General features: G+C 35.8%; 2 protein-coding genes, 1 non-coding gene and 1 pseudogene across 3 annotated transcripts; all 4 read right to left on the bottom strand.

Annotated features, from left to right (window-relative positions):
- Window positions 1-689: 689 nt before the first annotated feature.
- LOC114051875 lies at window positions 690-2,426 on the bottom strand (annotated as a pseudogene).
- Window positions 2,427-7,152: 4,726 nt separating this feature from the next.
- On the bottom strand, window positions 7,153-8,076 carry LOC114051841 (olfactory receptor 4C11-like). Its single transcript, XM_027874235.1, has one exon. The coding sequence runs from the start codon at window positions 8,074-8,076 to the stop codon at window positions 7,153-7,155; it is 924 nt and encodes a 307-aa protein (XP_027730036.1).
- A 7,248-nt stretch (window positions 8,077-15,324) lies between these two features.
- Window positions 15,325-15,427, bottom strand: LOC114051886. Its single transcript, XR_003570197.1, has one exon. It is a non-coding gene; the product is annotated as a U6 spliceosomal RNA (small nuclear RNA).
- Window positions 15,428-24,222: 8,795 nt separating this feature from the next.
- Window positions 24,223-25,155, bottom strand: LOC114051819 (olfactory receptor 4C15-like). Its single transcript, XM_027874221.1, has one exon. The coding sequence runs from the start codon at window positions 25,153-25,155 to the stop codon at window positions 24,223-24,225; it is 933 nt and encodes a 310-aa protein (XP_027730022.1).
- Window positions 25,156-25,454: the final 299 nt, after the last annotated feature.

The raw sequence follows: 25,454 nt of genomic DNA, 5'->3' as shown, positions 1-25,454 counted from the left end.
CACTTCATGAGTGAAAAAGTTTCCAGGACAAGGGAAAAAAAATGGAATAGTCTGCAGCATAGTATAGTGAAAATAGCAGTAGGATTGGACTAAAATCCAAGATTTCTCTGTCATTTATGATTTATATCAACTTAGGTGAAATATTTAACCTTTATGGTCCTTAGTTTATTCATGTATAAAGTGAAAGTGTTACATTAGATGATTTCTAAACTCCTTCCTCACTTGAAAGCTGTGAAGTCATTGATTTACCTCCTTAGCCAACAGAAACTATATACATATAGTTATAACAATATGTGGTATACAAGCATTAGCCCTAATAAAAAACTGTTCATAGTGCTGTCATTCTTTTGGTATTTTGAGCTGAATATAATAGAATCATTAGTCATTCTGTATTTAACAGCCTACATATTATGCTAGTAATGTTAGGGGTCAGGGACAAGTGCAAGCAGATATTATCTCTTCTTCATATTGTTCTAAACCTTTTTTGAAGTGGAAGAAGGTAATAATTATTTATTGAACATCTACTATGTTTTAGACTTTGTGATAAGCACTTTACAAATATTATGTGAATTGATCCTCACAACAACCCTGTGAGGTAGATGTTATAATTACTCTCATTTTGCAGTTGAGGAAACTGAGGTCGACAGCTATGAAGTGACATGCTAGTAACTGGGAAGGGGTATTTTTTTCTATTTGCTATGTGAATTTACTATGTTGCTCCACACCTTTCCCATAGCATTTTTTACTTCTGCATTCCTCAGCGTATAGATCAAGAGGTTGAGCAGGGGAGTTCCAATGGTATGAAATACAGACACCAACTTATCTACAGGCAAGATAATCGGGGGCTGAGTATATATAAAAATACAAGGGACAAAGAATACAATGACCACGATTATGTGGGAGATACAGGTGGACAAGGCTTTATGATTCCCTTCTGCACTATGATTTCTTAGTGAATAAAGGATGAAAACATAGGAGGTCATTAGAATTGCAAAGCTCATCATGAATATGATCCCACTATTGGACATAATCAATAGGTTTATCACATAGGTGTCAGTTCAGTCCAATCTCAGTAAAGGCTGCAAGTCACACAAATAGTGATCAATCACATTGGTACCACAGAAGGGTAAAGGCAAGGAAGATCTGGGTGATGGAATGCAGAAAAGACCCCACCCAGGCTAATATTACTAAAATCCCACACATCTTCTGGTTCATGATGACTGTGTACTGCAGAGCCTTACAAATGGCCACATAGCGGTCATAGGCCATGAGTATACGGGCCGCACGCCGACCTTCTGCCAATCGTGCGCCAGTACCCACTTCTCTTAAAAGAAGAGCACTGCCAGAGTCTTACCCATGCCTGGGTCCTCGGTCCTCAGCCGGATCACCACACAGAGACAAGCCATCGGGAGGCACCAACACCAGAGCTTTATTCAGAGGCCAACACAGCAAACCATCATAGCAAGCCCAAGCAGCAAGGCCAGAGCAACAAGGCAGGAGCCAGGGGAGCGCGCACCTGTGTGATCTGACCACGCTTGTTCCTAAGTACCTACTTAGCCCCTCCTCCCCAGCCCGCTACTAGCCAATGATTGTAGGGTCAGATACCGGAAGGGGCTGTCTGAGTTTAGCACACCAAGGGGGAGGGAGTGACGTAGGAGGCCAGGATTGGATACAGGAAGGAGGCATCTGGGATTGACGCATAGACAAGAGTACGTGACCTAGGAAGTCAGACTCAGGAGGGGACTGGGTCAGTGCTGCACAAAGTCAGGAAGGTCACAAGAGGCATCTGGGGATGACGTTGCATATAGGGAGGGGACTAAGCAGAGGGAACTCAGTCCTCTGCCATCCCACTCCCACGTGGCACCGCCCCTTGCCTCAGGAGCTCAGGCTCGGCTACTTCCTTGCACCCAGCTTATCTCATAGCACTGCCCAACTGCCTCATGGCTTCTCCGTATCCAGCCCATCCCAGTACACACGACTCTGCCTACCACAGTCCCTGCCTCGACTTCCAAAATACCCAGATCTTACCTTACCCATGCCACAGCACCCAACTGGCAGCTGCCAACATCAGACAGTCCCTCACACATGAGGATAAGGACCAAGACTTCCATACATCCAAAGAAATGCATTCTAAACATTTGGGTCATTCACTCATCAAAGGAAATAGTGTGCTTTTTAGAGAGATTGTCTACAATCAGGTTGGGGGCTGTAGTACTAGAGAAACAGGAGTCCGCAAAGGACAAGTAGGTCAGAAAGAAATACACTGGGGACTCAAGTGTGGGACTGGTCTTGGTGGTCAAAGTGATGAGCAGGTTTCCTAACACAGTTACAGTGTAGAGAACCAAGAAGATGGCAAATACTATCTTCTGTTTCACTGGGTCTTGGGTCAGTCCAAGAAGAATGAATTCAGTTACATTGTTTTTCATTTCTATGTCTTCAGTGAAAATGGTAAGGTTGTATATGAGAAATAATCATTGCCTAAACAGAAGAAAGTAGCATTAGGAAAACAGAACAAGGGTACCTGTGTCTTAATGAATCAGTCTCTTCTCAAGTATTTCAATGTTGCTTGTACCTTTAAAAATCTTACATGGACAATTACTAAGAACATGCACTTTCCATAATCTATTGTGATCCACCCTCCACATTTCTTGAGCTTGTTTATGAAAGAATAAGTTTCTATGTCAGTAAAAGGAAAGAGTATGACTTGCTAAATTATTGAAGTTAATCCTGAAACCTGACATTCTCCTTGCCAATTTCCTATTGTCATGCACAAGTCAATCTTATTTTTTCTGCTATTTCATAAGTTTAATAAGAAATTTAGTTGATAAGAAATTTCATAGGTTTAATTGATAAGAAATTTTCCTTTTCTTTAAACCTTTAATATGTATCTTCATAACTTATAACTATTGTTTCTATATTAGTTATCTATATTAATACTAGTAGAACTACTACTACTGATAATGATGATGATGATGATAACATTTTTAGAGTACCTAGTATATTTGTTTAAAATGTTTTACAACTATTATCTCATTTGATTTTCACAATAATCCTAGGAGATAAGAATTATTATTATCCCCCTTTTCAGTTAAGGAAACTGAAGGAAACAGAGATTAAGGTAAGAAGTATCTGAGGCAGAATTTGAACTGAAATCTTTCTGACTCTAGACTCAAAGCTCTATCCACAGCATCACCTCTTTGCTAAATTTGTACAGTTATCATGGGGAGAGTGTTATAAATAGTTCCCTGTTTTCCTGCTTCTCTTCTAATTTTGCCTCCTGGACTTGTTTTCTTTGTGTGAAACTTTAAAAAAATATGTAATGTAAATAATTCATTTTGCCCTCTGTGATATTCTTTATCTTTTGTTTGTCTATAAACTCTTCTCATGTAAACATCTCAAATATTTTCTCCTTATTTCTTTAATTTTTTGATGTTGTCACCCTTTACATCAAAGTCATGAATCCATCAGAAGCTTATCTTGCTGGTCTATACCTAATTTCTGCCAGACAGCTTTCCAGTTTTCCCAGCATGTTTTTTGTCAGATATTGAATTTTTATCACAATAGCCTGGATCTTTGGGTTTACAAAGACTGGGCTCATTTTCTTCTTTAATTTATGTATTCCATTGATCAATCTCTCTCTTGAGCATCTAATTTCTTTTATGAGATTATTACTACTTTGGAGTATAAATGGAGATTTTGTACCCCTTTAGTACCTTTTTCCTTAAGATTTCTAACCTTTTCCACCAGTTGAATTGCAATTATTCTTTCCATAGAATAAATAAGTTAACTTAGATAATTTTTTTATTATATTCTCTTGATCTACCCACAAGCAATTAGCATTTCCCTCATTATCAAACTATTTATTTCTATAAAGTGTATTTTGTAGTTGTGTTCCTATATTATTGTAATTTGTCTTGAAAAGGTAGACTCACAAGTATTTTATCTTATGAAGTCATTTTAAAAGGAATTCATCTTTTTTTCTCCTCCTGCTTTATTTTGCTGGAAATATGCAGAAATGCTGATGATTTCTGTGGAATTATGTTATACCCTGTAACTTCATTCAAGCTGTTAATTCTTTCATTTTTTGTTGCCTCTCTACGGTTCTCCAAATAAACCATCATATCATCTGAATAAAGTGAATATTTTCTTTCTTCTTAACCTATGATGATTTATTCATTTGTTTCTTTTATTGCTATAGTTATGTTTCTATAATTATATCAATAATATTAGAGGAAATAGGCAGCTATTGTTTACCACTGATTTGTTGAAAAAACTTCTAGTTTGTCTCCATTATGTATAATGCTGAGTCTTGGTTTTACAAAGGTTTTACCTTTCTATCATATTAAACAAAGGACCTTTTGTTTTAGTTTTCTGTTATTTGAAACTTAAAATTAGTGTTGCATTTTGTCGATATTTTTTCTGTGTGTATTAATATAAATGTATGTTTTTTCCTCATTTGTTGTTCTTCTTGCTATTGATATAGTGAAGTTTATTTATAGTTTTTTCTTCCTAATATTGAATCAACCCTGAAATCCTGATATAAATCCAACTTTGTGTTGCAGTAATCACTTTGCTGATTTTTTTGTGCATCAAATTTACTCATATACATACATACATACATGCACCTATATAACATATTATTTAGTATGTATTTAGTAAATACATACACATGTTATCTCCATGTAAACCACATGCTTAATACAGCCCATGTACATTGGGATCGAGAAAGCAGTTAGAACATCTCAGCTTTATGATCATAATTAAGAGGCTGCAAAAAACTCTGAGTGTTTCAGGAGTTGGTGTTGGAATATGGAGATAGAACAGACAGGAGTCATTTTTAGATTTGATTCTATACTATCTGAGAGATCACTACATAAAGGCACTTAGAGAATGTGGAGGCTCTGAGTAAAAACAATTAGTACATACAAAGGAGCAGAAAGTGTTTTTGAGGAATCTGAACTTTGGGGACATGGGTGTTTGGGGAATGTTGCATGGAATTATGAACCAAACACTCATTCTTTTCAGAGGATGAAAACATTTTGTAAGGGATGAGATCAACCTCCCATTTCTTTTGAAATACAGAGCAAAAGAAGCAAAATGCAAACCATAGCAGTAGATTTTTGAGGAGAGAAAAAAATAAAAATAAGAGTAATAAGTCATTCTGCAACAGAGTTTAATACCTTCTGCAACAGAAATAACTCAAGCATCATCACTATCTTTCTCCTATGGAGAGATATTTTCAAAGTTTGTTTCTTTTTTGGAAGAGGGTTGATTTGTTCCTTTTTACATATAATGAAGGGATGTTCAAAAAATATCTTTCAGTTGTATTTTGTGTTTCTTATGCATATGAAGGGGACTGACATTGTTATTAAGAATGAGAAATAACCTATAATTTTAAGACATTTAAGAAAAAGTTTTATTTTGAGTTATTCCTACAAAAGACTTTTTTTTCCTGAATGTACCTTTATGGATACTCAGAGCATAACTTCTTCCTGTTGCTTATTGATTAGATCAATTATTGAAGAGAAAAATATCTAGCAATAATGGAAGGGTTCTTCTTCCCCAAAGTCACTATTATTTCCCTTTTGTTGAACCACACCAATGAAAACATGCAGGACCAGGTCTTGGAGTCTAGATAATTAACACATTGTTAAACCTTTAAAAGAAACTTATGTGGCTGGCACAGAAAGAGCTCCACTGATCAGTCGTATTTTTTTACTTATCCTAATATCTCTCTTTCTTTCTCAAAAAAGAAATTCCTCCAAAATTGTTTATTATTTATCTAGGGTGAGATAATTGTTTTCAACTTCCACCATGCTACTTTAAAACTAGTAACAGGGACATGTCAATTACACTAAAGCTTCCATAAGCCTTGGGGAGGCATGTTTCAACACTAGTGGAGACAGGACACACTTTTGCTTTTAATTCCTACCTGTTTTTTCCCTAATTTTCTAGCTGTTTCTAGTTTTGATGCCCACTAAGTACAGATACACCAGTTCAAAGTGGAAAGATCAAAAATATTTTTGAATATATCAATCATAAGTAAGCTAGGCAATGATAGGCCCATTCATGATCTGGTGGATTTCCTTTGGTGTGAAGGCCCAAAGCTAATAGACTCAATAATCTTGTAGGCTACTCTTTTTTTTTTTCCTGCAGGCTCCATCCACTTCCCTCTTTAACCAACAAGACTGCTTCACTCAAACTCCTAGGTCTTCATAGAGATGAACTTTAAGAGTTGACTTAACTAACTTTTTTTTTTGCTTTCTTTACCATTTACAATGTATAGCCCCACCACGTACTAATTGTTCTACGAAAAAAAAAAAAAAAACTACAGGACTAAGTCAGCTAGTTTTATGTGCTTTTTCCCCTCCTTCATCTATAACCAATTCAATGACTTTCTGTGCTTCCTCTTTATATCATATATTGCATGATATATACCCGCTTTATAGCATACATTATAACAAACAGAAGTCTCTTTTATCTCGTGTAGTCACCTATTTTGTAACAAGTAATATGACTAACTGTTTTGTAACAGATACACATTTTCATCCACTTGTATCATTTTGAGTGAATAAAACTTCAGTATTCCTGTCTCTGTGTGTGGTTGTTCAATTGGCAGTGTCTAGTTAATAATCTCAGAGAAAAGAAACGCATATGATAGTGTTAAAGGAAGGGTGATATCCCTTTCAGGAGTCTTCTAGGCTAAGTTCAGTCAAAATAAGCAACTGGTCCTTGGTCAAGGTCATTGAAATTAAATACTGAAATATAAACCAGAAATAAGGTAAGACGACTGACTTAAACCACAAGCAGAGGGGGATATGTTTTTTTTTTTCCATTTGTAGAAAGGACAGTGAAGGTATCTAGAATCAGGGTCCTGGAACACAGATTCAGAGAGGGCAGGGCCTTGATGGCAGATCATCATCAAAGAGGATCTGGCTTAAGTACCTTAATACCTGTGATTACAGATCTCCTTTCATACACAACCTTGGCTGAAATGTCAACTCTCCCATATCTATTTTTTCTGTATTTGGACAAGTCCTCACAAAAACCCAGTAAACACCTTGTATACACCAATACGAAAAAAAATTATATCTAATGCATCCATCCTGGTTAGACTAAATCATTTTTGAAAAGTGTTGGTGTCTATGCACATTATTTTTTATGTAAAGTTTTCCTGCAGCTCCATAGTTTCCTCATACCAGTTTTAACTTCTTTATTCCTCAGTGTGTAGATCAAAGGGTTGAGCAAAGGAGTTCCAATGGCATAAAAGACAGCCACCAACTTATCCGCAGGAAAAGTGGTCAGTGGCCTGCTGTATATAAATATACAGGGGCCAAAGAATATGAGGACAACAATGATGTGAGAGCTGCAGGTGGAAAGAGCTTTTAATCTCCCCTCTCTACTCTGATTTCTCAGAGAATATAAGATAACAATGTAGGAGATCATTAGCAATATAAAGCTCACTGCACAGATGGCTCCACTGTTAAAAACAACCAAGAGGTTTAACACATATGTGTCAGTACAGGCCAATTTCATCAAGGGTTGCAAATCACAGAAGTAGTGGTTGACTACATTGGGACCACAGAAGGGTAAATTCAAGGCAATGAAAAGCTGGGCAATGGAATGCACAAATGACCCCACCCAGGCTAATTCCACCAAGATCCTACATACCTTCCCACTCATGATAGTCAAGTAGTGTAGAGGTTTGCAGATGGCCACATAGCGGTCATAGGCCATCAAGATGAGAACCAAAATCTCCATGCAGCCAAAGAAGTGCCCTGTAAATAACTGCAGCATGCACTCAAGAAAGGAGATACTCTTCCTCCTACGCAGACTGTCTGCTATGAGTCTTGGGGCTGTGGTGGTGGATAAACAAGCATCCGAAAAAGACAAATAGGTCAGGAAGAAGTACATGGGGGACCGAAGTGAGGAACTGTTCTTAATGGTGACAATGATAAGCAGGTTCCCCCAAATAGTGGCAATGTAGAAAATCAAGATGATGACAAATACTATTTTCTCTCTTGCTGGGTCTTGGGTCAGTCCAACAAGAAGAAATTCAGTCACATTATTTTTCATTTCTATAACATCAGTGCAAATGGGTTGGAAGGTGATGAGACTTACTCAAAGCACAAAAAAGAGAAAGAAAAATAATGAAGACACATTTTGTGTAATCTGGCAGCAAAAAACAATTCTCTGGTTTCAACTTGAACTATTTGATATGTCACTGAGTAAACCCCCACAAACCATTGCTCTTAAAATCTAGTACAATAGACTTGCTGTGTTCTTTCTGCTTTGTGACTGAGGCTCTTGTTGCTCTCTTATTCCAAATTCAGGATTTGTCTCCCAAAATCTGTGAGGCTTTATCATTGGGGAAGTTACCAAAGACCCAATCTGTCTTTTGGTGTCCTGTATAAAGAAACAGAGCATGATGAATCACATTAATCTTAATATGCGCTGCATTTGAGAGAATCTCAGAACTTAAATGAACTTCATAGACCAGGGGTGGGAAACCTGTAGCCTCAAGACCACATGTGGCCCTCTAGGTCCTCAAGTGCAGCTCTTTGATTGAATCCAATGCTCACAGAACAAATCCCCTTAACAAAAAGGATTTGTTCTGTAAAACTTGGATTTGGTCAAAAGGCCACACCCAAGGACCTAGAAGGCTGCATGTGGCCTGGAGGTTGCAGGTTCCGCATCCCTGCCATAGACATTCAACCCTATTCAAAAAAGAAGTTCTTTTACAATGTGTTATCCTGCTTACAAGTGAAGACTCTGATATCAGAAAGTTTTCTTTTCCATTGAGCCTAATTCTTGGTAACTTACACCTATGCTTTCCAGTTCCATACTGGGACAAAGCAGATGTAAAACAAAGAAAAAACAATGAAACATCTTTCTTCCATATGACAGTCCTTTAGCCATTGTCAGCTAATGGTCAGCAATTATACTCTCCTTAAGTCTTCTCTTCCCATACTAAACATTTGCATGTTTACTTGTTTGTTTTGGTAAGTCCTCATATGACATAGACCATAGTACCTCATCTCTCTAGGCATTGCTTATGGATATGTCTCATCTTCATAATAGTCCTATCCCTTCTCTTGCATATATATATTAAGCTTTTGGTTTCCCAGAAACAGAGAAAATTGAATTTAGAGCAATGAGAAGCATTAGCAGTCACCTAATCCAAATTGCTCATTTTACACTAATTAACTGAGACCCAGAGAGATATAAATTGCTTGCCTTTGGAAAGTAAGCATCATAGATGGATTGCAGAATCAAATCTTTTTTTTTCTTTTTCTCACATTATGTCTAGCAAAACAACTCTACCTAAAATTCATACAATTTTGAAATTAAACTTAGAAATTATACTTATTCTGCCCCCCAAAATGCATTTTATTAGAACTCACTGTTTTAGCCTGCCAAAATCCTTACTTTAAAATCCATTGTGTTAGTTCTACTTTCCAGGTTCATCCTATTTTTAGATTTGATAATTATGCAATGCACATCTTTGTCTAAGTCATTGAAGACATGATGGAACAGGATAGGTCCGTGTACAAGTCCTTGGAAATTTTTCCTTCATGACCGCTCTCCAGGTTGGAATCATTTCATTCACTCAACAAGTTAACTAATTTAATTACTATCTAACCTCATTTTTTCTATATTTTTCTTCAAGAATACCATGAACCATTTTTTTCAGGTGCTTAGATGGAATTTAAGGACATTTCATCACTATCATTGCTCTGATTTGAAGTTAGTTTGATGTGAATTGCCCTTGATGTAGTTATACTCACACTTAGTTCAACTCTTAGATTTCTGAATAACTATCTCTTAAAAAGGATACTCTATAAAAATACAGTAATTGAAATCCATCTGAATCACTCATAGCTGTAATTTCAAAAGTCAGTCACCATCCCTCCTCAAATTGTCTGAATTTTATCTTACAGGAAAGAGGGTTACATCAAAATTGTATTCAAAGTTTTGCATGATTTAAGGTAAAATGAGAAATACAGAGTAAATAAAACCAGTGCTCTCCACATGGAACTTCCATTCTATCAAGGGAAATACATGCAGAATACAAAATTTAAAATATATAAAAGTATATACATTCATCTATCTTTCTAAGTACGTATACTTCTGCTTTCAAAAGTAAATATGCAAAGGCTTTCGTATATGCTTAATGAATTCAGTTTGCCCAAAGGATCCAATTTGGATTAATTCAATACGGTGTGTGACTGAGTTTTCAGAACCTCAGTGACTTCAGTAATTATGTTATCCACAAACCAGGACCTTCCTGTACACTCTGACATCAAACTATGTAGTCAGTTAGTAACCTGTTCTCTTTTTCCAAGGTGTTTGTTATTTTAAAGGGAAGACAAGATATGTAATTACAGAATTTCAAAGTCGGAAAGAATTTTATTTGACATGAATTCTCATCTCTAACCTCAAAATAATTCCTGTTACACATAATGAATGTTCTTCTTGCCTTTCTTATAATTAGCATGAACCTACTAATTCCTGAGGTATCTCATTCAAGGTTCTGAGAGCTGTAATCATTAGAAAGTGTGTTCCTTGTTCATTGATGGTTTTATTTCTTTCCCCTGGCATCAAGGCTGAATTTGCCTCCTTGAGGCTTCTACTCATTCTACCTAGTTCTACCATATAAGGACAAAATGAAAACCTACTTCCTTTCCTAAGTGACTGTCATTCTAATACTTGAAGACAATTTCCTCTATATTTGAATCTTCTCAACTACTTTCTATTTTTATGAATTCCAACCTCTTTCATATAATATTTGTCCTGCTCTGACTTTTCAATTTATTGATATTCTTGAACAATGGTTGGAACCCAGAATAGAACAAAATAAACCATATTTTCTTTTCCCATGGAGAGTAGAGAGGAACTGGCACCTCCTTAGCCCTGGAAAATCTGTACCTCAACCAAAGATCACATTATCTATTTTTTATTTCCTTATTATAATTGACTGCTATTGATCTTACAATATATTATGAATGTGATATGGCAACCTATGAAGGTAATGTAATCTTGGACTAGCTTAAGAAATTTAAACATATAAAGGAAGAGAGAACAAGACAAAAGAGGGCATATTTGAGAATAGAGTGTGACATATTCAGTCCATGAATGCTGTAGGACCTCATGAAATGGGAAGTATCTGTGTGATGGAATAGACAAGGAGTCAATAGGGAGGAAATAGTACATGAGAGTCCCATTGATTTATTAGCCCTCATGCTTCCTGGGACTTGTCATTCTAGATCAAATAATTGCCTGTACCTCACAGGATTCTACTCATGACAGAAGTAACAACACTGAAAGGTGAAATGTTGTACTATGATATACAAGAAATGTCCTCTCTGACCACTGACTTACGGGTTTGTTTTTTCTTCCTTTACTTTAGTAGTCTTTAAAAGGGGAAAAAAATCAGTCCTAACTGACAAATTCATCAAATGTCAAGTGTTAAACATTTAGTAGTGCTGTGTGGTTCAATGGAAAGAAAACTGGAGTTCAAGTCAGGAATACTCGTACCTAGCCTGATTCAGTTTTCTTATTAAGTAGCTGTGGATTCATTGGCCTCCCCTCTCTGAGTTTTTCCCTGCATGTCATAAATGAACAGCCAGAATCTGATGACTTTTATGTTTCCATCTAGCTCTGGCATTCTATGAACTATTTTAGCAACATATATGAAAATAAACAAACAAGAAAACAATAACGTATTATACCATGTCTGGATGTCATAAGATTAAGATCTGATTGGGGATATAAGACATGAAAATAAAAGTCAAGGTAATAAATGAAAAGAAAAAAATCAGAGAGTTGTGTTTTGATAGATGAAAAATAATAATTGGACTGACTTATATTTGTTTGAATTACCACCAAAATTTTAAAATGGGGGAAGTGGATTAATTGCCTTCATCTGAAAGAAGACAAACCAACTCATTTTTTTGTTTTAAAAACTCTTCTGGCAGAAGGTTTGGACACTGTGTTTGATAGACAGTGAACTGCTTATATTGAGTCTTTCCCTGACTTTTTCTCAGTCTTTTATCTCTGTTTCTATTTTACTCTCTCTCTTTCTTTCTTTCTCTCCCCTGTCTCTGTGCCCTCTCCATTCTAGGATCAAAATAGAGAGCTGGAGACATTGTGTTTTATTTTATTTCTTCATTTCAAAGAATAAAACATTATATTCTACATTTTGTAAAATGAATATTTTCTCCTTTTTTTAGAGCTACAAAATTAAGTTAATACATTGTTGTTTTTCCTCTTTATTGACACCCACCCCCACCATTGGATCAGTCACCTAAAGAAATGTGAAAGAATCTGGCTTCTAACTGATCCATCAATTGTTGACAACGTGCATGAGTACCAACTATGCAAAAAAGAAAAAAAAAACTAATGTAGCAGCAAAAAGAGAAAATTAACAAACTATTTTCTGTAATTTTAATCTGAATTGCAATTATCAAATCTGTTCTATATTAAGACAATTTAGAATATTAGAAAAAATGTTTTCAGTGTTAGAAAATATGAGGAGTCAGATTTCTGCAGCTGACTCATTGCTCATTTCACTTTATGTGTCCGTACCTCATTTTTCTCTTCTTTATGACAAATGAAAATGAAACCTGCTCACCTACCTCTCAAAACTTAAATATATGAAATGAGATCATTAAAATGAGTTTTCTTTTCTAAATAATTACCCTAAATTCAGAGACATATAAAATACTGTTTTTATTTATTCACATTCAAAGTTTGAGGTCCTTGGTTAATTTTCCTTAAATAGTGCTTCTGTCAGGTCACTTCACTGGACAAATAGTTTCAGTGACTCCACTTTGTCTATTTAATACAGTCCAAACTCTTTATCCTAGCATTCAAGGCTTTCCAAAACTTATCATTGGTATTGATTTCCCCCTACTTATCTACAGGAAACCATTTCAAAGTCAGTCTGTTTTTTCTTTGTTTGTGTTTGCCCATTGGGAAGGTCTGGCACCAAGTCTCATTTCTGACTCAAAATGATAATGTAACATTGGCCAAGTTGCTTTACTACTCGGTTCTATGGATAACTCTCTATGACTAAAGGTTAGAGAATGGGCAAACTTGTGAGGAGTTCCCTGCCCCAATTAAGTGACAAGTTGAAACTACCCCCAAAAATACATAAAATAAAATAATCATGGAAAGAGTCATGGAGAGAAGTGAAGAGATATGAGGAGGAAAAGAAGTGATATGAGGAGGGGTATGAAGATGGTGCAGAGGAAATGAAATATAGAAGACAATAAATGAGAAGGAGGAGATCTTAGAAGGAAGAAGGAAGAAAATATTTATCATTTCATCACCTTACCTTTTTTCATCACTCACTATTGCAGATATGAGATGTTGTTAGGTTGATTTTAGGACATGTTGGATCTCAGCCACCAAATGTTTTGACTGTTCACAACTCTTCCTCATTCTGTCCCAAATTTTTAAAAAAAAAAAAGCTGCATGAAAGGAAGCCACAGAGAGAGGATGGGATACTTTTATCTTAAATTTCTCATTTTATGAATCAATCTCCCCTAAGTCCTCAAACAAAGCCCAGAGAACAATGACTCTTTTAGATGTAAACATACTGAAGAAACATGAGGTAAGGCATCACTTCATCTCCTGCTTTATAGATACATTTACATGCATACACACAGACATATACGCACACACACATACATATATATATATATACACACACATACATATATCTGTGTATATGGATATAAGTGTATACATATATATGTATACACACACACACACACACACACACACATACACACATACACACATATCAGAATGTAGGAAAGTTACTACAAAGTAAGTCAGCCTAGAAGGAGGAAATAAACACAGAACTCAGCATCAGATTCTATTCTTTAGGAATGGACAAACATGTCAAGACATCACTTAAATTCACATTAGTCGTGGTAACTGAGAATTCCTCTGATCTTTTGCCTGTTTTGTTTTTTCCTCTTTTTCACATTTAGGAAGGGAATGATGTTAATCTTATGGATGATATGGTATCTGAATTATCCTGTTGTAAGATTAGTCACTGCTGTAAGTAAATGGAGACACTAAGTAAGTAAATTCATTTGGCACCTGTCATCACCAGCATCCTTCTCAACGGCAACAGAAGAGACACTTCCAGGTGTTCTTACCCATGGTAGAAAAAGAATCAGGAACCTTTCATCTTCAAGTTTTAATGTTTCAAATGCACACAGGAATAACCACCATTTCAACTAAATCTTCCCCTAGTTTGCTTCATTGTTCTATGCCCAATGCTATTCTGCAGTGAATACTGATAGCCTGATACTGCTGTCCAACCAATGAAACCTTTATAGAAAGTTCATCGAAGTTTGTCAACTTAGAGAATTATCTTTTATCCTTTAGGGAATTGAGAAAACACCTTTACTGGAGACTTGGCTCCTCAGTGCATCTAACTTTGCTGAGTTTAGAAGCAAACCCCCAATTAGCACCAGACTGCTCTAGTGCCAGGTGTTGGCAGAATAGGAAGCGGGAGAACTTATGCTTCACAGTATTTTTCCTGACCTCCTTCCTCCAGAAGTTTTATTTTCTGAGGCCAAAAGAGGGAAAAGTTAATCAGGTGACAGAGGTGTTGCTGCAAATGTACTGTCTTCAAAACATCTACCTCCTAGCACCTACCAGCTCCTCCCAGCCCTGGGAATTTGATGACTGGACCACATTTCTCTCAGAATGAGCTCACCTAGTTTAATGCTTAGAACAGCTGGTGGTGCAGTAGATAGAGCACTGGCCCTGAAGTCAAGAGGAGCTGAGTTCAAATCCAGTCTCAGACACTTGACACTTACTAGCTGTGTGTCCCTGGGCAAGTCACTTAACCCCATTGCCTGGCCTCAGAAAAAAAAATCCACCAGAATCACTGTCAATGTCACTATTAGTGATCTTGGGACCCCAATCACCATTTTGTTATTAGTGGAAACTTACTCAATTAAATGTTTAACCCCACTCTGTGCATGAAAAATAAATCTTAATTATTTCTTGAGGGATCCCAGAATATTATAATAAACTATAACCTTAGAAATTCTCAAGTTCACCCTCCTCACTTCATAGATGAATAAAATGAGGCTCACAGAATTTGAGTCTCTTAAGAAAAAAACAAACTTTTTTCAAATGTAGAAAAATACTTAGGAATGAACCAAAAGTCCAGATTGTCCTCCTCATCATCATCATCAACACTAACAACAACAAATTCTGTGGGTAATAGGGAGTTACTGGTATTTATTGAGTGAGGGAGGTAAGATGGTCATGCCTTTAGCTTTAGAAAAGCCATTTCTTTTGGAACACTTCACAAATCTGGGTGTCACACTTTATCAGGAGCCATGCTAATCATCTCTGTTTCATTCCAATATAGAGTGTTAGGGGAGGAGTAGTATTTCTGGTATGAAGGCGGCCAAATCCTTTTCAGCACTGCTCATCTACCTTTGGACCCCATTAGTAGGTGGGCTAAACTAGGTTGAGAGTGACCTTGAGGCCTCAAACCCCTTGGTTAATTAGTTATCATCAAAGGGGAGTCAGGTCTTACCAAGTCACAGCAAATATTTATTAAGTACTTACTATGTGTCAGGGTCTGAGATAAGGACTGAGGATGGAAACTTGAGCCAAAGGAAAGACAAAACTTACCTCAAGGAGTTTACATTATAATTGGAGAAGACAACATATAAAAGGGACATTGAATGTAGCAGGAGAAGAAAGTAGAAATATATCTTCCCATATATGTGCATGGTGGAAAAGTCTAGAGATATGAGAGCAGAGCAAAAAGAGAAATGAGGAAGTAACTCTTCCTGGCTTTCACATTCCTCATATGTGAGGTACTAGGAAAAACTCCCCAATAGGAAAGAGTGATGCTGCATGGGTGGAGGCATATTCCAAGGTAAGAAGACCATAAGGTAGGAGGGATCTTTCAAGTGAGAAGGTAGTTGAGGCATAACAGAGAGATCCAGGGAGTAAGGAGCAGTGCCAGAAGAAGGAGTGTCAAAAGGTAAAAGGAGTGATAAAAGAAAACATGTGAGTCAAGTTTTTTCATTGTTAAACAGGCATTCTAGAGATCACAGTGGAATAAGTGGGTAGATCTGTAATGAGTCATTTGGGGGCTTCTCTTGAAAGGGATGAGAATAAAGGGAGGCAGGCAGATGGAAAACAGTTTACATTTCTATTGTCAGGTGTTCAGAATGATGGAAATAGGGAGTGAGGGGGTGGAAATTAAGGAAGTGATCTAGGCTGAGTATCAGTGGTTAGGGAAGGGTTCTTTGAGGGAGGGAGGTAATTAGACATTTTAGGGCAATAGCTCAATGTGCAGCCTTATTGTGTTTAGGAATTTCAGGAGAAAGTCAGAAGTGATGGTAAAAGCATGCAAAAGTATGGCTTGGGGGAGTCTTGTTGGGAAGCAGAAGATGTCAGTTAATGATGGGTTAGGACAGGGGAGGAGGTAGCTAGGTGACTCAGTGGATGCACTGGGTCTGGAGTCAGGAAGACTGGAGTTCAAATCCGGCATGAGACACTTACTAACTGTATGATCCTGTGCAAGTGACTTAATCTCTGTTTACCTTACTTCACTGGAGAATGAAATGGCAAACTATTCTAGGATATTTGCCAAGAATATCCTCAAAAGTGGGGTCATGAAGCATCAGACATGACTGAATGTCTGAACAACAACAGAACAGGAGAAGAACTCAAGAGAGGAGAAGGAAAGAGACCAGAAGTGAATGGTCTAGTCTAGAGGTCACCAAACTGTGAGTCATGTTCCAGATCTAGGCTGCCATTTGCTTTGGGTAGTTATGGAGTGAAAAAAACAAAAACGAAAAACCAAATAATCACCACCCCCACCGGACCCTTGAGATCAGACTAGTTTGCCTTAGCTAAGCTTTTCCTTAAATGACAGACCCAGAATCCATCAGTGAATCTGGGGGGGAGGGGAGAGGTGCTGGGGGTGGGGGGATGGGCCAGGGGGAGGCATAACAAATCAACACTGAAGAAATCTGAAAACCTTATGCATTACACAACACCTGCAGATCTCCCTACTGCCTCCACAATGCAGGAGATGGGGGTGTCATCTCATTTACATTTTTGGGTCATACATGCATGGTCTTGATGATTTTGCTGCATTGTCTTTTGATTGTGTGTGTCTATGAATACCTGTGGTTGTGTTTTTGTTTTTTGTTTTTTTTTTTTTTGGTATCTTGCCTCTGCTTCATTCTGTATCAGTTCATAATTTTTTTTCTATACTTACCTGTGATTACTATAAACATCATTGTTTACAGCATGGTATAAGCCCATTGTATTTATTTACAAAGATTTATTTACTCATTTCCCAATTATTTTCAATTCTTGGTTAACACAAAAAGTTCTGGTATGAATATTTTAGTGCATATGGGCAGTTTTTTCTAATCAATGGATTCCTTGGGATATAAAACTAGGAATGAAATCTCTGGGGCAAAAGTAATGGATATTTTAGTAACTTTGCATAATTCTAAATTACTCTCCAAAATGGTTTTACCAATTTACAATTATACCAACAATACCTAACATCCCCCAACTCTACCAACATTTATTATTGCCGTTTTTGATCATCTTTACCAATTTTCAGATATGAGTTAATTCTTTTTCCTTTTATGATCAGTAGACTGGAGCATACTTTATTGTGGTTGTTATTTTATTTTTTAATTCTTTATTTATTCTCTAGGTTTGTCATAATATTTTTTTCTACCTATTATTGGGGAATGGTTATTACACACACACACACACACACACACACACACACATATACACATCTTGGATACCAAACTACCATCAGATTACTTGATAGAAAGCTTTTCCCCCCTTTTGATCACTTCTCTTCTTATTCTAGGTTCATTAATTTTGTCTATGAAGAAACATTTCTGTTTCATGTAATAAAAGTTATTTTATGTTTTAATTACCTGTATCCTTTGGTTAAAGATACATCTCTGTTTCTTTGCTAATTTTTTAATAGTAATGTCTTTAATATTATGCACATATATTTAGAACATCTCATTGAAAATGGTATACAGAGTTGGTCTAAGCTTAGTATCTGCCTGCATGGCTTCTACTTTCCCCAGTAGTTTTTTTTTTTGTTGTTGTTGTTGTTGTTGTTTTTATCAAATAGTGAGTGCTTTCCTAGCTAATTTAAATTTTCTACTTTCTGGGACTCTGGATTATCTAGTCTAATTGTTTCTGATTCCCTATGATCTAGTCTATTACATTGATCTTATATTTTTAAAAATCTAATATCAGATTGTTTTGGTAACTGCTGCTTTATAACATAGTTCCATGTCCAAAAATGCTATTTCCTTATCATCTTTACTCATTATTTCTTTAATATTTTAGATTTTTAATTTTTTTAATTTTCATTTTGTCATTGTTTTACCCTTGTTAATTGGTATTGCATTAAAAAGGTAAATTAACTTTGTTAACATTATCATTTTGTCATGACATAACCATGAACACTGAATATTCCTCTGTCTATATGATTTATTCTCTTTAGAACATTTTTCATTAAATCTATACAAATTCTTTGTGTGTGTGTGTATTTTAGTAAATGAATCTCCAGATATTTTAGGCATATTGTAGTTATTTAGAATGATGTTTTTCCTTTAATTATTTTTTTGGATATTGTTATTTTATGTAAGAATGTTGTTATTTATTATTACTATTTTTTTTGGTTAGGCAATGGGGATTGAGTGACTTGCCCAAGGTCACACAGCTATTAAGTGTCAAGTGTCTGAGGCCAAATTTGATCTCAGGTCCTCCTGACTCCAAGGCTGCAGTTCTATCCACTGTGTCACCTAGCTGCCCCTGCAGTTAATTTTTGAGAGTTTATTTTGTAGCCTTCAATTTGGCTGAAACTATTAGTTACTTTGATTATTATCTTTGATTCCTTTTACCTAGCTGGGACACCATGCATTGTATGCTAGATCTGGAGCAGTTGGGTGGTGCTATGGAGAGAGTACTATGCCTAGATTCAGGAAGATCTGAGTCCAAATCCAGCCTCAAAAATGTATTTGCAGTGTAATTCTGGGCAAGACACTTAATCTTTCTTAACCTGTGGATTTTTCATCTCTAAAACTGGATAATAATATCACCTATATCACTTACTTCTCAGAGGTTGGTGTGGAGATAAAATGAGATGATATTTTAAGGTCAATTTTCTCTATGCCTTTTTTTTATTTCTTCCTAGGAGGCATTGGGCTTTACCCCCCAAACATCATAATAAGTAGTTTCCTTCACCACTTTTTCATAGCAAAGCTCGTGGTACGCCCAGTGCCGAAATGTCCACTTCCGGGGGGGGGGTGAATTAAAGGGGACCACCTAAGAGGCAGTTGGGACATTAGGGGATCCAGTGGAAGAAAGAGAAGATTGGAGGAGGGAGGAGACCATGAGTTCTTGTGTGCAGAGCTCCAGCAGCCCAGCCCGCAGCTGCTACTCACCACTCTCACTGAGTTTTCTGCAAAGTTCCACCCATCAATTTTTTTTAAACATCCCAACACAAGTGACTTACTCCTGTGTCTTCTGCCTATGTACAGTCCTTCTAACTGACCTAATGATAATAAAGTTCTTAGGAGTTACATGTGTCATCATCCCATTTAAGTATACAATATCAACAGGCAACCCCAACTTCACAAAACTTACATGAAAAACTAGGTTTATTACAAGAGAAATGAACATGCATGTGGAACTCCCAACTTGTCAAAGAGTTCATAATCCAAACAGAAGCTTGCATATTTATGAAACTGAGACACAGAGAGGAAGAGAAACAGAAATTTCTACCTCAATGGGAGTATCAGGGGAGGAGAAATCATGAATAATTTAGATGGCAAAAGCAACATTCTTTTACCTTGGGAACTCTTAGACTATGAAGATATGATGGTCTATTCATCTATAGCCACACAAGCACTTTCCCAGTCTAGTGCAATGGACTGAAATCTGTCTTGACACACAAGGAGTCCAGCTTGGGGGGCAAACAAGGGTCTATACTTCTCTTGAGTCTTATATTTGAAAGACACATTTTCTAACCATCTCTGGTCTTTTTGTTCATGCTGCCAATTCTGCTTTTTAAGGTCTTTTCATTAGTCAAGTTTTGTACCTCTTTTACGATTTGTCCAATTCTATTTTTGACATATTCGGTACTTTTTTTTTCTGCATCTCTACCACATTGGTTCCCTGTAATCTCTTTCTGACTAGTTGGCTGTACCCCTAATCATCTCTGGCCTGAAAGTTCCCGAAACTTGCTGCTGCTGTCGCTGCCTCCAAGGTCCAGAGTCAATGTTTCTGCTACATCAACTCCAGACCGGCCCCTACCCCAGAGTCACTGAACTCTCCTTCTTACTTCCTAAGTTGTTCTGGGCTGAAAAAAAAAGGACCATAATCTGACATTTTGTTGACTTTGCCATTCCAGAATTTGAGTTGATTTGTTACTTTAAAATTGCTTCAAGGGGAATGGTGGGAGATCTTTGCTATAGTGCTTCCTCTACTCTGTCATCTTGGCTCTGCCTTGTTTATGAATATTTTCATAACTGTACATTATTCCAAAATAGTTATATTAATTCATAGTTTTACCCACAATATCTCAGTGTACCAATCATCTCAAAACCCCATCTACATTGATTATTGCAATTTGTGAGCATATTTGTCAATTTGTAGGGCATGAGGTAACACAACAGAGTTGTTTTTTTTATATTTTTTCTTCTTGTTAGTGGACACATTCTTCTGGTGGTTAATACTTTGGAATTCTTTTAAAAACTTCATATGTATTAAGCACATTTATTGGAGAATGGCAATTACTCAATTGCTCATATATATATGTTTATATATATATAAATGTTTATATATATATTATATATAAATATATATATAATGTTTATATATCTTGGATGCCCAACTCTTATTGAGATATTTGATAGATTATTTTCCCATTCAACCACTTCCTTTCTTATTCTAAGTGCATTAATTTCGTCTGTGCAGAAGCTTTTCAATTTCATGTCATTAAATTTGCATGTTTCGTATTTTGTAATTGCCTCTATGCCTTGTTTAGTTAAAAATACATCTGTTACCCATAGTTTTGTGAGGTACATGAACTTTTGTCTTTTGCATTTTTTTTTGGTAGCACGATCTTTGATCTTAAGACCTGGTATCCATTTAGAATATATTGTGGAATGTGATCTATGGTGTTGGACTAAGCTCAATTTTTGAAAGACTTTTTTCCAGTTTCTCTAGATGTCTAAATTAGGAAGTTCTTTCCTAGCTTTTTTTTTCTTTCTTTAGTACTGAGTTATTGATTTCTATTATTTCTAATTCTCTATTGTCTATTCCTGTTAAGTTTTTTTTCAGTCATGTAATATCATTTTGATAACTGATGCTTTATAATGTAGTTTGAGGTCTAGAAGTGTTATTTCCCCTTCATTCTTAACCTTTTCCTTAGTTCCCTTAATATTCTAGATCACTCATTATTCCAAACTAATTTTGTTATTTTATCAAATTCTACAAAATATCTCCTTGGTAATTAAATTGATATAACATTAAAAATATAATTCACTTTGGTAGTATTGTCATATATATTTTATTGGCATGGCCCAGCCATGAACACTAAATATTCCTCCAACTATTTAAGCTTTTTTTTTTTTGAGGAACACTTTGTAATTGAATCTATATTGTGTGTGTGTGTGTGTGTGTATGTGTGTGTGTGCACGTATGCACATGATTCAGTAAAATGATCTCTAAATGCTTTATGTATCCTGTAGTTTTGTGGAATAGGTTTTCCTTGTCTATCACTGCTTCATGGATTTTGTTATTGTCATGGAGAAATGCAGTTAATTTTTGAAGATCTATTTTGTAGCCCGAAATTTTGCTGAAGCAACTGTTTCAAATAGTATCTTTCCTGACTCTCTAATATTTTTGAAGTATATCATCATATCATCAGCACATAAGGCCAGTCTTATATCTTATTTACCTATCTTTATACTTTTAATTGCATTCTCCCATGTTATTACTGATCCTAGTATTTCCAGAAAAAAATAGTAAATGTAATAGTCAATGTCCTTGCTTTACTCTACTATTTACTGCAAAAATTCTAATGTATCCTTATTACATATGATATTTGCTTTTGGTTTTAAATTGATGAATTTATGCTATATACATATATATGTGTGTTTATTTGCTCTATGCTTATATTCTATATGGATTTTAACATAAATTAATATGCCCTTTTCCAAATATGAATATGTGGTTTGGGATATTTTGGTTTTTAATATTATTAATTATATTTATCATTTTCCTAACATTGAACCATCCTCTAATCTCTGCTATAAATCCACACTTGGTAAATGATTTCTTGGATAAATTCCCATTATCTGACATAACTTTTTTTTTAGAAATTCAGTATATTTAGTAATGCTTAAAATGTAAAAGGTGATGAATTGATATCCATTGATGATATTCACCTAGAATTGTTTTCTTCCATTTTTATTCTTCCCTAGTTAAGATATTGGGACTATATTTATTTGATGAAGTAATTTTGGAAGGACATTTTCTCTGGTGCTATATGTGTGTTTATATATTTATGTAACACAGGTAGATAATGTAGATATGCTATAATACAGTGATTAGTATATACACAATAAATATTATTGCATGTATAGCTAGCATATATGTATATTTTTTGTTTAACTTACTATATGCCGGTGTGAAATTTATCATGACTTCCTTTTTACATGTCCATGAGTCATATATTTTATAAGATATTTAAGTTTGTTTATTTTCTTCTAGCAATTATCATTAAGCCTGCTGGTCTAATCTTGGATCACTTTTTTCTTTCTATTTGAAAATGGGGCTACTTTTACTCATTGCCTGTCCAAGAACATTTTTGCTATTTATCAGGAATCATCAAAGGTCCCTGGCAGCAACTAAACCATCACATATTTAAGTCCTTCTAGTGTTTTAGATTTACGAAGCTTGAGACATGAACATATTAAGGCAGTTAAGTACCATCTAATCTGATAAATTACTTTAGAATTAATTTTCCAATTAAGCTTTGTTTGGTGGTTAAATAACGAAGGGAAGAAATGATTGGTTGTTGAAATGATGAAGGCTAATGAGGTTGCAGATAAATGGTGGAAGCCTTCTTCATATATGTCTCACATTTCCCTTTTTGAGACTCATAGGGACAAAGTTTTAATTTGTTATTTTCTGCTTGTTCTTCTTTATATAAACATTTTTGTCAAGAATGGATTTGTAGATTCAATTCTCAACTTCTTGGAAGCTACTAGCAGACAACCTGTTCATACTTCCTTTTATTAGAATTGATCTACTCCCATACCTTCCATCTATTCATTCTATCTCAATACTCCTCACTGACTTTATGATTTAAATAGTCTTACTTCCAGAATTTTATGCCTAACACATTCTGCTTTTCTATTTTCCTAACATGAACAGTGGACATAGACAAGGACTTAGGATAGGAGTCTTTCTCTTCTATCATCTTGCAAGGAAATACTTCCGTATTGTCCAATTGACCTTTAAAGATTGAAAAGAGTCATGCACCAGGACTGTGAAGTGTTAGATTCTAGACTGAGTTCACTTCTAATGTGGCCATTTGACCTTTACAAGTTATGTCAATGTTCTGGACCTCAGTTTCCTCTTCTTTAAAATCCATTTGTCTTGGCTATCACAAAATCAAAGAACATCAGAATCAGAAGCAACCTCAGAGTCAATCTACTCTCTCATATTGGTGGAGGTATCCCTCAATTCCCAGCCTGCCCATTCCACTTGGAATAACTCTGTTACAAAGTGTTTCCTTATATCAAATACCATTTGTTTTTCTGTTAGTTTTTGGAAATTCAATTCTTGCCTTAGAAGATATTGATTATCAGTATCCACTCTGACATTCTATGTTTTGTCTTAGAAATTTCCTTTCCGGTTCTGACATTGTTTATTTTGTGTTCTTAGTTTTTTTTTTTTTTTTTAATAGCTCAAACTTCTGTGTTATATGTTCTAAGATGCCTTACAGCTATAAGATCTTTTCATGAATAATTCTATGTCAGGTGGTTAATTAATCTCACTTATTAATATGTTTTATATGGAACATTATCTTTTGGATTATTGGGCAAAATACTCTCTTATTCCTTTTCCTATAGGAAAAGAAATATCACTTATTTCAAACTATTTTTCAACAGAAATGATTTTTCTATTCCAAAACCTCCTCATAGCATTCTTCACTTCTGTGTTTCTAAAAGTATAGATCAGAGGGTTTAATGTAGGAGTTATTATAGTATAAAATATTGCCACAGTTTTGTCCAAAGAAAAAGTAGAAGGAGGCCGTACATATATAAATATACATGGAACAAAAAACAGGACAACTACTGTTATGTGAGAGCCACAAGTAGAGAGGGCTTTGTGTCGTGCCCCTGCACTGTATGCCCTCAGAGAATGCAGGATGACTCCATAAGAGACAAGCAAAATAAAAAAATTGATAATACACATCAACCCACTGTTGGCCACAACCATAAGACCAAGGGCATGAGTGTCAGTACAGGCCAGTTTCAGCAAAGGATACAAGTCACAGAAAAAGTGATCTATCACATTGGGGCCACAGAAGGGTAATGGGATAATGAAGACCATTTGGATAGTGGAATGAAGAAAACCTCCTACCCAGGCCACCCCCAGCAGGAGCAAACACAGGCGGCGACTCATGGTGGTAACATAGTGCAAAGGCTTGCAGATGGCTACGTAGCGGTCATAAGCCATGGCTGAGAGGGTGATCACCTCAACACCTGCCAGGAAATGCTCTGCAAAAAGCTGTGTCATACAGTTTCTGAATGAGATAATTTGCCTCTCATAGAGGGAATCCACTATAACTTTTGGAGCAATGGCAGAGGAGAAGCAGGCATCCAGGAAAGAAAGAAAGGCTAGGAAGAAGTACATGGGTGAGCCCAGAAGAGAGGGACTACAAAGGATGGTCATAACAATAAATAGATTCACCCCCAGAGCTGTGAGGTAGAAAAACAGAAATATTACAAATATTATTTTCTGAATATCTGGATTCTGTGAAAGTCCCAAGAGGATAAACTCAGTCACTTCGCTTTGATTGTCCATAATTAGGGGGCTTGAGTGTCTGGGTGATCACAGAGTACCTGGAGAGAGAGAGAAAGAGAGAGAGAGAGAGAGAGAGAGAGAGAATAAATTTGTTTTTAATTTTTAGACCTACCTGGTATTTGAAATATGCATCTTCAAAAGACATTCAAAAACATCTTCTGTAACATTTCTGGCAAACACATCTATGCTATCATTCACTTAAAGAGTGGTATAATAAAACAAAATATATGCCTATGTGACTTTTCTCTGTTATATCCATATTTTATGCAAATATATAATGATATAATCTCATGGATATT

Source organism: Vombatus ursinus, unplaced genomic scaffold (genome assembly GCF_900497805.2).
Source record: "Vombatus ursinus unplaced genomic scaffold, bare-nosed wombat genome assembly UNPS02014806.1, whole genome shotgun sequence".
Classification (NCBI taxonomy): domain Eukaryota; kingdom Metazoa; phylum Chordata; class Mammalia; order Diprotodontia; family Vombatidae; genus Vombatus; species Vombatus ursinus.
The sequence above is the reverse complement of the archived record's forward strand: the minus strand, read 5'-3'. Positions and strand labels throughout refer to the sequence as shown.